Source organism: Neoarius graeffei, chromosome 9 (genome assembly GCF_027579695.1).
Source record: "Neoarius graeffei isolate fNeoGra1 chromosome 9, fNeoGra1.pri, whole genome shotgun sequence".
NCBI classification, from domain to species: Eukaryota; Metazoa; Chordata; class Actinopteri; order Siluriformes; family Ariidae; genus Neoarius; species Neoarius graeffei.
The window spans coordinates 31,897,024-31,911,311 of NC_083577.1; the positions used below are offsets into that span (position 1 = coordinate 31,897,024).

The following is a 14,288-nucleotide window of genomic DNA, read 5'->3' on the forward strand; positions in this document are numbered from 1 at the left end:
TTCATGTCTCTAGTCTAAAGTGTCTACTGTATATAAAGTCAAATGCACCCGTTACTCCACTTATGCCCCTTTTCCACCAAAGCAGTTCCAGGGCTGGTTCGGGGCCAGTGCTTAGTTTGGAACCGGGTTTTCTGTTTCCACTGACAAAGAACTGGCTCTGGGGCCAGAAAAAACGGTTCCAGGCTAGCACCAACTCTCTGCTGGGCCAGAGGAAAGAACCACTTACGTCAGCGGGGGGGCGGAGTTGTTAAGACCAACAACAATAACAAGACCGCGAAAGATCGCCATTTTTAAGCGACGAGAAGCAGCAGCTGTACAAACGCGAAGTCATCCATTATTATTGTTGTTGTTGCTGCTGCTTCTTCCGTGTTGTTTTTGCTTCGATATTCGCGCCAAGGTTTATGCAAACGTAGCGACGTAACTGACATATACAATGACGTAACTGACGTATACAGCGACATAATGACGTGGATTCCCTTAGCACCGCGAGCTATGGAAAAGCAAACTGGTTCTCAGCTGGCTCGCAAGTTGAACGAGTTGTGAACCAGCACCAGCCCCGAACCAGCCCTGGAACTGATTTGGTGGAAAAGGGGTATGAGTGAACTTGCCAGATACACGATAAACCCATTTAGACCATACACATGCAAACTGTACAAAGTTTATCCTTAACGTACCTTGTAATCGAGTCCCACAGGCCTTTGTTTTCTGTAGATTCACTCAGAAGATCTTCATCGAGTTTGTCTGGCTTTTTCTGAACCTACATGCCACAGACAGACAATCTGAGGTAAACTCGGACGTTTACGAACATTATGAAATGTCAGTGTCTTGATTATTAACATACTGGAAACTTGGAAGGAACACCGCAGCACCCACAGACAAACAAAACCATCAATCAATGCAGTAGTTCAGTGGTCTGATTCACTCAAGATTTTAGTGCTGGATAAATCAGTATGTCACACACATGACCATGCATGAACACTCACTCTGACTTTGATGATCTTGCTGTGAAAGCTGTTGAGCATCACTATAACATCTCTAGCATCTGCAGGGGAGTCTGTTCCATCGTGCCTAACCAGAATAGGATTTAAAAAAATACTGAATTACTATTAGCAAAAGGAAGCCTGCACAACAGAGCAACTACATACAGTACCTACAGTGGATAAATACATCTGGACAATACAACAGTAATCTTCAGGTCATTCGAGTAAAACGTTGGAATTGAGAATATGATATGATGCTACAGTGTCACGATTAACGGAGACAGAAGGAACTGCATTCTTGTGCTGTCTTTTAAAGACAGCCATTTAAGATAACAGTTTGCCGAAAGACAAATTTTCCATTAAAACACAGACACACACACACTTGTACGTCTATCTTTATGGGGACACTCATTGACATAATGCGTCCCCTAGCTCCAACCCAAACTTAAACCTAATTCTAAATTCTAATCTGAACTTGAAAACTAAGTCTTAACCCTCTGACAGCCCTTTGAAGACGTGAGGACCAGCCGAAGTCCTCATTTCCCAAAAATGATCCGAACTTGTACTTGCTACCGTACATATCAAGGACCGCAATACAAGTACACTATGATGTTCGTCCTTCGGGGTCGAAGATGACCTTGACTTCAATTTGCTGGGTGGCGGTTGTGGGTCTGGAAGAGACTAATGAGGCCAATCCGGGCTTTGAAGGTACGCCCACAGGTCGGGCACACGTGGGTAGGTGCTGTAGTGAATGTGGTGATAGTTCAAGCCTTCCGTGCAGCTTGTTTCTTCTGGGCTTCAGCGATGAGTTTCATCTGGAATTTATCCTTAATGTCGTCTGAGTTAGTCATTGTGGGAGCGTAAGCACTAATCAACGTTGCGTTCTTCTTTCCCCAAGTGGAAGCTGGAGTGTTGTTGATGCCCTCCAGGAGTTTGATAAGTTTACAGTAAATCCAATGCTTGCCTCTCGCTGTTCAGTGCTGCTATGACCACTATAGTATACACACACACACACATACAAGCCAGAGATATAATTACTTTTAACATGCTTTTAGCATGATGACTGCTTCGCATGGGTGGCATGGTGGTTAGCACTGTCGCCTCACAGCAAGAAGGTCCTGGGTTCGAGCCCAGCAGCCGGTGAGGGCCTTTCTGTGTGGAGTTTGCATGTTCTACCAGTGTCTCCGTGGGTTTCCTCTGGATGCTCCAGTTTCCCCCACAGTCCAAAGACATGCAGGTTAGGTTAATTGGTGGCTCTAAATTAACCGTAGGTGTGAATGTGAGTATGAATGGTTGTTTGTCTCCGTGTCAGCCCTGCGATGACCTGGCGACTTGTCCAGGGTGTACCCCGCCTCTCGCCCATAGTCAGCTGGGATAGGCTCCAGCTTGCCTGCAACCCTGTATAGGATAAGCGGCTACAGATAATGGATGGAAGGAAGGACTGCTTCACATATTCTGCATCCATTTAGTGTCTTGGTTGTGCATATCCATGGAAATTAGCACAGTGTCCACAAGATGCAATACGCACACGAATGGTAGGGGTCATGTAGGGGAAGTATGGGGATGTCATGTGACAGAGTCAGTAGGCACGTCAGCAGTGATAAAAACGGCATAAAGTTTCAAAGACAACCTGTGTAACCAAGTCCGCAATCACCCACGTCTATAGAATTAACCAAATACTAACCTCGAGCGTTGCCCTGTTTATTGTTTACATCATGCAAATGCAGAGGTTCTATATGGTCCGAGTTCTCTAGTGTGCCCTCTAGTGGAATCCTCCAGTAACACGCGTAGTACATAGGCAAGCCACGAGGATCCAATGGTGGCATCACATAACGAACACAGAGGTGTTACGAACAGCTGGCACATCAACAATTGAGACCATGGTTCATACCAATCACCTTCGTTGGCTAAGCCATGTCTGTAGAATGCCAGACCATAGGATCCCCAAGCAGCTTCTTTTCGGAGAGCTTGCCAAAGGCAAAATATCTCGTGGGCGACCAAAAAAGAGGTGGAAGGATTACGTCCAAGAGGACCTCACCATATTCGGCCTCCAAGACAACTGGTACACCACCACAGCCGATCGGTCTGCATGGGGACAACAGATCCACAATGGAAAGTCCTTGTGTGAGGCAAGACTACAACGGCGTGCTGATGAGCGAAGAGAACGACGCCACAGAAGAGCCACCCTTAATCAGAGATGACGGGACCATAAGAAAGAAGACGACATAGGCAAGTATGTGAATAGCCGGTTGTTGATGCGAACGTGCGGTTAAAAAAACAAAAAACAAAAAACAACTATATCTCTGGCATAGGGCGGCACGGTGGTGTAGTGGTTAGCGCTGTCGCCTCACAGCAAGAAGGTCCAGGTTCGAGTCCCGTGGCCGGCGAGGGCCTTTCTGTGTGGAGTTTGCATGTTCTCCCTGTGTCTGTGTGGGTTTCCTCCGGGTGCTCCGGTTTCCCCCACAGTCCAAAGACATGCAGGTTAGGTTAACTGGTGACTCTAAATTGACCGTAGGTGTGAATGTGAGTGTGAATGGTTGTCTGTGTCTATGTGTCGGCCCTGTGATGACCTGGCGACTTGTCCAGGGTGTACCCCGCCTTTCGCCCGTAGTCAGCTGGGATAGGCTCCAGCTTGCCTGCGACCCTGTAGAACAGGATAAAGCTGCTAGAGATAATGAGATGGGATGAGATCTCTGGCATAACACACACTAACACACACAACTGAATGCTTCCACTAGTGTTTTCCCCACCGTGTTTTTAAAAGTTACTGTAAATAGCCAACTCCCATTACTTTGTTTCATCAGGGAACGTTTATCCTTCCATTCAACAATTATTTGGTGTCAAAGTTCACTTATTCAATTTAACATCACGCATGCTACATGCCTACATCAGTACCTACAGTACTGTACAAAAGTCTTAGGCACATGCAAAGAAATGGTGTACAACAAAGATGCCTTCAAATATAATGAATTAAATGTTTCGATATAAAAAACACTATAAAGAGCAGTAAAGAGTAAAAAATGAAACAAAGTCAATATTTGGTGTGAGACGACTCTTTGCTTTAAAAAAAAAATTGTCGTCTCCGGTACAACGAGTGCAGTTTTATGCGGAAATGAGCTGGAGGTTTTACTGAGCATCTTGCAGAACCAGCCACAGTTCTTCTGGACACTTTGACTCTCACACTTGCTTCTTCATTTTGCAGCAAAACCCAGCAGCCTTCGTTATGTTTTTTTGTCTGGAAAGTGTCGCTTATGTAATATGCTGCTTTCTTTACTCACATACAAAACACCTTTCTGTAACATTTAATTTTGTTCTGGAAAACTAATGGTTGTTAATGTAAAATGTTTTTGTACTGGAGTCATAAAATAAAAATCTATAACAGTTTGTACTTAAAAAAAAAAAAATAGGGTGCCTAAGACTTTTGCACAGTACTGTGAATGCTTACAATCTATTGTCTGGGTCAGTAATTTTTCACAAAATATTAATTTAATAAATTCCACAGAGTAATTATTTTAATCACCAGAATCACTTCTAAACTTTAATTCTGCCTTAAAATATAGGAATACTTAACTACGAAAGGTCTGAGTCTTAAGTGTATGCTAACATTTTCATTTACACACTGCTAATCTGACATGTTAGCTACAGTGGTGCTTGAAAGTTTGTGAACCCTTTAGAATTTTCTATATTTCTGCATAAATATGACCTAAAACATCATCAGATTTTCACACAAGTCTGAAAAGTAGATAAAGAGAACCCAGTTAAACAAATGAGACAAAAATATTATACTTGGTCATTTATTTATTGAGGAAAATGACCCAATACTCTTTACTTATTACATATCTGTGAGTGGCAAAAGTATGTGAACCTTTGCTTTCAGTATCTGGTGTGACCCCCTTGTGCAGCAATAACTGCAACTAAACGTTTTTGGTAACTGTTGATCAGTCCTGCACACCAGCCTGGAGAAATTTTAGCCCATTCCTCTGTACAGAACAGCTTCAACTCTGGGATGTTGGTGGGTTTCCTCACATGAACTGCTCGCTTCAGGCCCTTCCACAACATTTGTATTGGATTAAGGTCAGGACTTTGACTTGGCCATTCCAAAACATTAACTTTATTCTTCTTTAACCATTCTTTGGTAGAACGACTTGTGTGCTTAGGGTCGTTGTCTTGCTGCATGACCCACCTTCTCTTGAGATTCAGTTCATGGACAGATGTCCTGACATTTTCCTTTAGAATTCACTGGTATAATTCAGAATTCATTGTTCCATCAATGATGGCAAGCCGTCCTGGCCCAGATGCAGCAAAACAGGCCCAAACCATGATACTACCACCACCATGTTTCACAGCTGGGATAAGGTTCTTATGCTGTAATGCAATGGTTTCCTTTCTGCAAACATAATGCTTCTCATTTAAACCAAAATTCTATTTTGGTCTCATCCATCCACAGAACATTTTTCCAATAGCCTTCTGGCTTGTCCATATGATCTTTAGCAAACTGCAGACAAGCAGCAATGTTCTTTTTGGAGAGCAGTGGCTTTCTCCTTGCAACTCTGCCATGCAGACCACTGTTGTTCAGTGTTCTCCTGATGGTGGACTCATGAACATTAACATTAGCCAATGTGAGATAGGCCTTCAGTTGCTTAGAAGTTACCCTGGGGTCCTTTGTGACCTCGCCGACTATTACACGCCTTACTCTTGGAGTGATCGTTGTTGGTCGACCACTCCTGGGGAGGGTAACAATGGTCTTGAATTTCCTCCATTTGTACACAATCTGTCTGACTGTGGATTGGTGGAGTCCAAACTCTTTACAGATGGTTTTGTAACCTTTTCCAGCCTGATGAGCATCAACAACGCTTTTTCTGAGGTCCTCAGAAACCTCCTTTGTTCGTGCCATGATACATTTCCACAAACATGTGTTGTGAAGATCAGACTTTGATCGATCCCTGTTCTTTAAATAAAACAGGGTGCCCACTTACACCTGATTGCCATCCCAATTGATTGAAAACACCTGACTCTAATTTCACCTTCAAATTAACTGCTAATCCGAGAGGTTCACATACTTTTGCCACTCAAAGATATGTAATATTGGATTATTTTCCTCAGTAGATAAATGACCAAGTATAATATTTTTGTCTCATTTGTTTAACTGGGTTCTCTTTATCTACTTTTAGGACTTGTGTGAAAATCTGATGATGTTTTAAGTCATATTTATTCAGAAATATAGAAAATTCTAAAGGGTTCACAAACTTTCAAGCACCACTGTACATGATTCTGTAGCGCCAGTGTAAAACTAGAGAAGCAAACTTCAAGACACCAAACCTGTCTGATCATAAGTGGGGCATTTTGTACATTTCATTTTTAAAGGAGATGCGTAGAACCATGGCCTCACTTTCATTTATAAATGCCTTGAGACCTCAAGAATAGATGTGTTGCTGGCCGGTGCAGCAACACGACAGAAGGTGGATTTACGTTGCATTCATGGCCCAAGAATGTTCAAACTGCAAAGATCTGGATGCGTTTTGCGAGAAGTTCACGGGCACATTGGGCGCCTACGAAGTGGTCTCTCCTCTGCTCTGCACGTTTTACTGAAGACTCGTACGAGACCTCTGATCTGTTGAGGAGCGTTGGCTATAAGCCCATATTGAAAGAGGGTGCAGAACCAACAATTAAATAAAACTACAAGAAAAGGAAAGTATTTATTATTATTATTATTATTTTTTTTTTTAAAAAGGAAAGTAAGTTCAGTTGCACCAGTTCTCCCGGAGTGTGAGCCGAGGGTTGTTGGTAAAACCCAGGATGGAACAGGACGTGACAGATTATCGCTCGGGCAGTGACCTCCCCATGCTTGTTGCTAAAATCGGTGACGTCCCGTTCCGTCCCAGGTTTTAGTAATTGCCTGAGCCGAGCAGTAATGGAGAAAACGGAGGATGAGTGGACCAGCCGTCTGATTTCTCCGCTGGATATTGCTGCCGTCTCGCCCTTATGTGGAAGAAGCAATTGAGCAGAGAACTGAACGAACAACTGAAAGTCAGATTGTTTAAAAACAAATCGGCCACAAGACCGGCCTTCAAGAAGCGAGAATGCAGACGGGTAAGCTCCGACTCTCATTTAGATACAAATCAACACGTTGTTTATTTGCATTTAGATTAATACATGTAACTTGTATTGTGTGTTTAAGTTACCGGTATAAGATTATTTAATTTGCTTCAGAATGTGATCGTCTCAGTTCATCTGATTATTTAATTAGCCTTTTACGTTTTATCAGTGAAAATGCATGCATGTACATGTATGTTGCACAAGTTATAACGCCCATCCTGTTTTAATGACAGTCAACCCACAATCAATGAAGTCAAATCAGTCTTAGTTGAGCAAGTTGGTAACGGTATTTCTTACTTTCACCGTAAATGTTTATTTATATGACTTTGGACTATAGTGGTCAAAGGCCTCGGCCTTAAAACCGGTTACCGCTGTGACGTCACGCACTCAGGGCTGGCTGGCTCAGCTCGAACGCCAAATTTACGGTCGATTTTAACTCTCAAAAATATATTTTTTATTCCCATTTATGCAGCATACAAGAGTCAAGGATGGAAAGACTATCCACTCAGAAATTTATTTAAAAATAAAGGTTCTGCGTATCTCCTTTAAAATCGACTGACCTTCAACCCTCGTGTATATAAAACCGCCGAGTGACACTGGACACGGTGTACCATTTCAGTCAGCTTTCAACTTCTTTTTCCAATTCTGAAGTCATTAAAGTGTATGTAATGCCTTATTGTAATGCTTTAAAATTAATATCTATCATTAGTAATGACCAAAATGAATTAATAAAGCAGGAGGAAAAATAATATTAATTATTTGTTATTTTATTATCAAGCACAAAACTATCGATAAATTGTGCCGTTCGGATCCCGGAAAAAGGCAGCCTTGCCTCAGGGCTAATCTCGCATGACTTCATGCATGGAACCCTGGTTATTCGGGTCATTTCGGTTCATCTGACTCCGTGCTTGTTTACTCACTGAAATTGGATATTGTTGTTGGAATCTTACAAAAATAATGATGTCAAAGCGCTGTGTTGTGTTTGGATATTCAAATTCATATACAACAGAACGTTCAGTTCATGAATTTCCGAGAAATGACACTAATCTAAAGTGATAGTGGGTGAACTTTGTGCAAACGAAGCGGGCAGATTTCGTGTCGCCTACTAATAATAAATCTGGTTCATCAAGTGTTCACCACCACCAGAACGACCACATGGGAATTACTGAAGCAAAAAAGAAACCCATTTATTTAATAACTGACATTTGATCAGTTCGTCGATTCCCCTATTATCGCCCACTTCATATTTTCTTTCAATAATTACACTGAATAAGTGTACGTTTTAAAGATTATATTTCTGCATTTATTGAGGTACATGTTAATATTTTCCATATATTTTGCAGCGGCCAGCTTAGAATAAAAATCCACAAACCAATCTGTGTTTCTAATTCTTTCTGGCTGGTGGTGCACTATCGGCAGTGAGCGGGACTGTCGTGAACTGGCATCTGTTTCTTGTCTTGGGGGCTTGCAAAGATAAACATTTACTCCAGATTACCTTTGATAATCATCTGCCCCTTTATCCGACATGTAGGAATCCCAATCACTGTCAGAATTCTCTCCAAAATGTGATTCCATATCGAGACTGGTCTAACCACAAATGCGAACATGAACGAAATTGACACTTGGATTGTTACACGTGACGTCACGCACCCCTCTGGGATCTTCTAGTTCAGTCTTGGCAGATTTCGTGAAAATTGGCTGATCTTATTGATTTTCCATCAATTTATAGCCTTTTGGATCAGCTACTGTTCAAAAACACATGGTCAATCAACATAATGATTGTTGCTTTGTACAAGGAAAAAAGTGCGGTTTAGGGACATTCATCTCATCTCATTATCTCTAGCCGCTTTATCCTGTTCTACAGGGTCACAGGCAAGCTGAAGCCTATCCCAGCTGACTACGGGCGAAAGGCGGGGTACACCCTGGACAAGTCGCCAGGTCATCACAGGGCCGACACATAGACAACCATTCACACTCACATTCACACCTACGGTCAATTTAGAGTCACCAGTTAACCTAACCTGCATGTCTTTGGACTGTGAGGGAAACCGGAGCACCTGGAGGAAACCCACACGGACACGGGGAGAACATGCAAACTCCACACAGAAAGGCCCTCGCCAGCCACGGGGCTCGAACCCGGACCTTCTTGCTGTGAGGCGACAGCGCTAACCACTACACCACCGTGCCGCCGGTTTAGGGACATTGGTACGCAGGACAAACCTAAGACCATCACTCATGTTGTTCTTGTCTTTCACAGACAGGAGCGAGCAAGTGAGTGAATGCGCTACAGGTTTTCTCTCCATACACACATGCTGTTAACCTGAAGAATAATGATGCTTCCAGGGTATTTTGCCTAAAGAAATGATGGGCAATTTTTTTGATTTGTGTGCAATTTTAGCTCGTTCTCCAAGGGGCCACCTCTAGCCAAAAGGAAGAGTGGAATGAAGAAGAAAAAAAAAAGTGAGGCACTGAAATTTATTCTAAATTGCAATTTCTTACCCTCCATCTACAAAAACGCTGTGCGCACTCACCTTCTGATCAAGTGTAATTTCACTGGTTTCCGGTGTTGTACACACACTGTTCTCCAGTGTCCCTGGACACACCATTATGGGATGTGATATAATTCATTAGGGGGACTAAAACTCTATTTGGATCCACCACTCACCTCGCTTCGAGGGAGAAATTATACATGGCAATCACAAATAGATAGCTTTAACAGCTATTACCACTTTAGTGGTTTCTATCTGGTACATTAAGCTTGACGCTCGCAATGGGCTTCTTTCTCTGAAGATAAAGCCGTACTCACGCCTGTATCTGATAAATGTCTTCAGAACGTCCCTTACGTAACCTCAGGATCCAGGCACCCGGGTTTGCCTTCAGCTGGAAATATCCCTACAGGACACATTAGAATACAATCAAGACATAGGAATTAACAACAGATGTGTGAAAGCATATCATTATCTCGCATGCTTTTGACATTTAATATTATGGTTTAAGCTGCAGTCTTAGATACATAAAAATATGACAAAGAAAAATATATGACTTACAGTTGCAATCAGAAATATTCAACCCCCTCACCTCAAAAGACATTATAGTGATGTGGATGAAAGATAATGACAATAAATGACAAAAAAAACCTCATTAAACAACAAAAAACATTTACATATTTGGGTTATTTTGACAACAGAAGTTGACGTAACTTTGAAGTTCAAATGAAAACGTAAATCTTTTAACACATGGTGCACGTGCACTATTATTCAACCCCCGGTTTCAGTACTTTGTGGAGCATCCTTTAGCTTTTATAACTTCTAACAAACGTTTTTGGTAAGTGCTGACAAGCTTCTTACACCTCTCGATTGGAATCTCTGCCCATTCTTCACGTGCAAAAGCCTCTAGCTCAGTGATGTTTGATGGCTTCCGTGCTGCAACTGCCTTCTTTAAATCCCACCAAAGATTTTCAATCGAATTTAAATCTGGTGACTGAGAAGGCCACTCCAGGATGTTCTTTTTCTCAACCAAGCTTTGGTTGACTTGGAGGTGTGCTTGGGATTATCGTCTTGCTGGAAAGTCCATTGATCACCAAGGTTTCATTTGTCAACAGAAGGCATCATGTTCCTCTTTAAAATGGCCTGGCATTTCTAGGAATCCATGATGCCAAGTACACAATCAAGATTGCCAGTTCCTGCTGCAGAAAAACAGCCCCAGATCATCAATGACCCACCTCCATGCTTGACTGTGGAGATGGTATTCTTCTGGTCATAAACCTGGCCTTTCGCACGCCCGACATACCACTGGTCCATATGTCCAAACAGTTCCAGTTTGGTTTCATCAGTCCATAGAACTGTCTCCCTAAACTCTGTAGTCTTATCCAAATTCCTCCTGGCATATTCTAGTCGACTTCTGATGTTCCTTGTGGTCAAAAGTGGAGTGCGTCTTGGAGTCTGGTCATGAAATCCTTGTTTATTCAGTGCATGTCTTATAGTTGCCACTGAAGCACTTGTACCAGCCTTCATCATGTCATCCTGTAGGTGTCTTGCACTCACATGGGGGTTTTTCTTCGTTGTCCTGACTAAGTGGCTAAGGGCCCTTGATGACATTTTGGGCTTTCTTCCACAGCCAGGCAGGTTTGCAGCTGTTCCATAAGTTTTAAACTTCCTTATAATGCTCCCAATGGTGTCTCTTGGAATGTTAAATTTTTTGGAAATCTTCTTATACCCAAGGCCCTTTAGGTGAGATGAAATAATCTCCTCTCTTAGCTTTTATGGAAGCGCCTTTGTCTTTCCCATGATTCCAACTGACCTTGAATACTTTCATGGGTGGGGTTTATATATGCATCGCAAATGAAGGATCATTACAGAGTTCCCAAAGACTTAATTACGTTTCAACTAGGGCTGCGTACCTAAACGTAACATCAGGTACAGGTACCGTTACAGAGGTTTAGGTACAGGTCCGGACCTGTACCTGTACCTGAACAATTTGACAAATTCTTCTGAACTTCTTCAATAATGACAGAAACATTAATAAACTGTTGACAACTTGTCAGTATCTTTATTCAAAGAAAACCGAACATAACTAGGTTTCCTACCTCACTTCTCAGGTCACCCTATAGTTAACTTGGGACAAAAAGTCATAAGTTGTCTCACAGCGAGAAGTGACTACACTAGAGTACTACAGACTATGCGCAGTCCACGGCCTTTAACTTACGCGGCAAAATTACACAAAGCAACAAAGGCTGCCAATGCTAGCAAAGGAAAAATGGCTGACCTGCTTTTGAGTCTTTTTGACCATCAGAACGCTGGATCAGCCAAGCTCTCGCAATGTCTCGTGAGACTGTGGCGAGAGGATCTCAAATCAAAGATGGCTCCGATTTCAAGTTTCAGCGCGGCATTTTCGTCTTTGTGGTAGGATTTACGCATCTTCAGTCACAAAATAAGCATATACTTGGTGTAAATTTATATCGGTACAGTACCGGTACTTCATGATCAGGTATTTTGGACCTGTACCGAATCGATTTTCAGGGTACAGTACTGGTACACAGTACCGGTACACAGCCCTAGTTTCAACTCCACTTTAGGCCATAAAAACTGTCAGAAAGCTTTAAAAACAACAATATTATATAGGGGTTGAATAATTGTGACATGGCTATCTTAACAAAATATACTGTTACACACAAATACAACATCATGCATTTTCTGTATCACTCAACTCATAAAGAAGTCATCCAAAGCAGAATCTTGCTCTTTGAAAAAAACCTTGATAAATCCTTAAAATCTTTGGGGGGTTGAATATTTCTGATTGCAACTGTAATAGACAGTATCCCCTCTATTTGGCAACAAAATTAACAATGGTTTCAGGCAGCTTGAAGATTATTTGAAGTTTTCTTCTGTATAAATGGTCTTTCATTGCTTCTGTCTGTACAAGTAAAATGCCAGAAAGTCGTGATGGTGTTAAACTCCGGGTTCTTTGAAGGCCATACCATCTGCTGCAGAGCTCTTTGCTCTTTTCACTGAATATCACTCTTTAGAGTTGGAAAACGTATGTTTGAATAACTAAATCTTGCTCTTGGGACAGTAATGCAACAGATAGCTAAGACAAAAAAAAAGTCTGTATATGGACTGTTAATTCAATCTGATTCAGAAAACCAATCCAACCCAACAAACCCTCATTGATGTTAAAAAGCATCCCTAGGTTTGGTCTTACCAGGTTGGCCATAACGATGGTATCGTGCATGAGTGGCTCCTGCTTCATGCCAAGTGTAAACTGCAGTCCTCGTGGAGGCTGGCCTGTGGACAGGTCGAAACAGTGGCCCTCCAGCAGCAGGTACTCCAGTTCGTACTCTGCATTTACCATGCCACTGACCTGAGAACACAAAACACCAGAACATCAAGGACGTAGTAGCTCATCTGGCCTGCCATCAAAACAACCATGACTACCAAAACATCGAACAGAACTGAAATGCCACAATGTGAAAGAGGACCAACCTCCAGGACAAACTGTTTACTCCAGGAAAATCAACAAAGGACTAAATTTTGTTCCTCGAGGAAAGAGCCACCCAAAACATCGTTTAGAACTGAATTCGCATGATAAATGAGAGCGGAGATACAATTCTAGTCTGAAGAAAATGTGTTAAGTTGACCTAATTACTAATTTGTTAGCAAAAAACTGACAATACAATGACCAAGTTTTGTGCAAAAGGTCTAATTCTTTCAAATAAAACAATCAGAACTGAAATCCACTGAGAACTGAGGGAGGGAGGAGACACGATTTAACTGAAAATAAACAAAAGCTGTCAACAAATTGTTTATAACAAGAAAATCAACAAACAAATGACCAAGTTTTGTTACCCGAGGGAAGATCTACCAAAAACATCGATCAGAACTGGAATCGGATGAGAAATGAGAGAGGAGATAAAATTCTAGTGAGAGGCCTGGAAAATTCGTTAATTTGGCCTAATTATTACTAACTGGGGAATGGTTAGAGAAACAGCTTTGGGACCAAAAGGTTACTGGTTCGATTCCCTGGACCAGCAGGACTGGCTTAAGTGCCCTTGAGCAAGGCGCCTAACCCCCGACCACTCCGGCAAGAGTGGTGGCGTACCTTGTGTCTGATTAGCCAAAGAAAAACTGATGATGCGGATTATCAGTTTGGGCATTGAACCCGACCAACTGAAACTGACTGAACTGAATTACTAACTAGTTAGCAAAAAATGAGACAAAACGACGACCAAGTTTTGTGTGGTGCGATGAGTTCTTTCAAACAAAACAATCAGAATGGAAACGCGTGGAGAACTGACGAAGGAAATATGATTTAACTGAATTGTGGACGACGGACGGACGACGCGCCATGGCAATAGCTCATCGGCCTTATGGCTAACAATCTGACACGTCATAATGTGACATTATGGGCTATAGGAGTTGCGTGCAGATCAGCTTCAAAACAGCTATATCGAAATCAAATTGATCAGGAAGCTTAACAAGAAACATACCTCTTGTAGGTGAATGTTGTCCAGGTCGTATGGGCTCTGGACTGCTTCCACCATCCAGCTCTCTGGTGTGATCATGTTCAGTGTAAGCAATGGGGATTCTGGGATCTCAGTGAAGCGAGCCATCGGGCCGGGTGACAGTGTGTCATTCCCGAAGAAAACCATATCCGCTTCCATCACAAAACGATAGAAGCTGCCACAAACAGAGGGGGGAAAAAAAAAGACATACC

At 42.2% G+C, this 14,288-nt stretch overlaps 1 protein-coding gene across 3 annotated transcripts in view; it reads right to left on the minus strand.

The window, feature by feature from the left end:
• Positions 1-14,288, minus strand: part of uggt2 (UDP-glucose glycoprotein glucosyltransferase 2) — a 163,853-nt gene that overhangs the window by 25,257 nt on the left and 124,308 nt on the right. For all 3 annotated transcript variants that reach the window (XM_060929312.1, XM_060929313.1, XM_060929314.1), the window contains exons 28-32: positions 14,062-14,251; positions 12,777-12,935; positions 9,883-9,968; positions 984-1,068; positions 675-757 (exon numbers count right to left, since the gene is read on the minus strand). In XM_060929312.1, the coding sequence (XP_060785295.1) occupies positions 675-757; positions 984-1,068; positions 9,883-9,968; positions 12,777-12,935; positions 14,062-14,251 (603 nt within the window). The remainder of the gene's footprint in view (positions 1-674; positions 758-983; positions 1,069-9,882; positions 9,969-12,776; positions 12,936-14,061; positions 14,252-14,288) is intronic.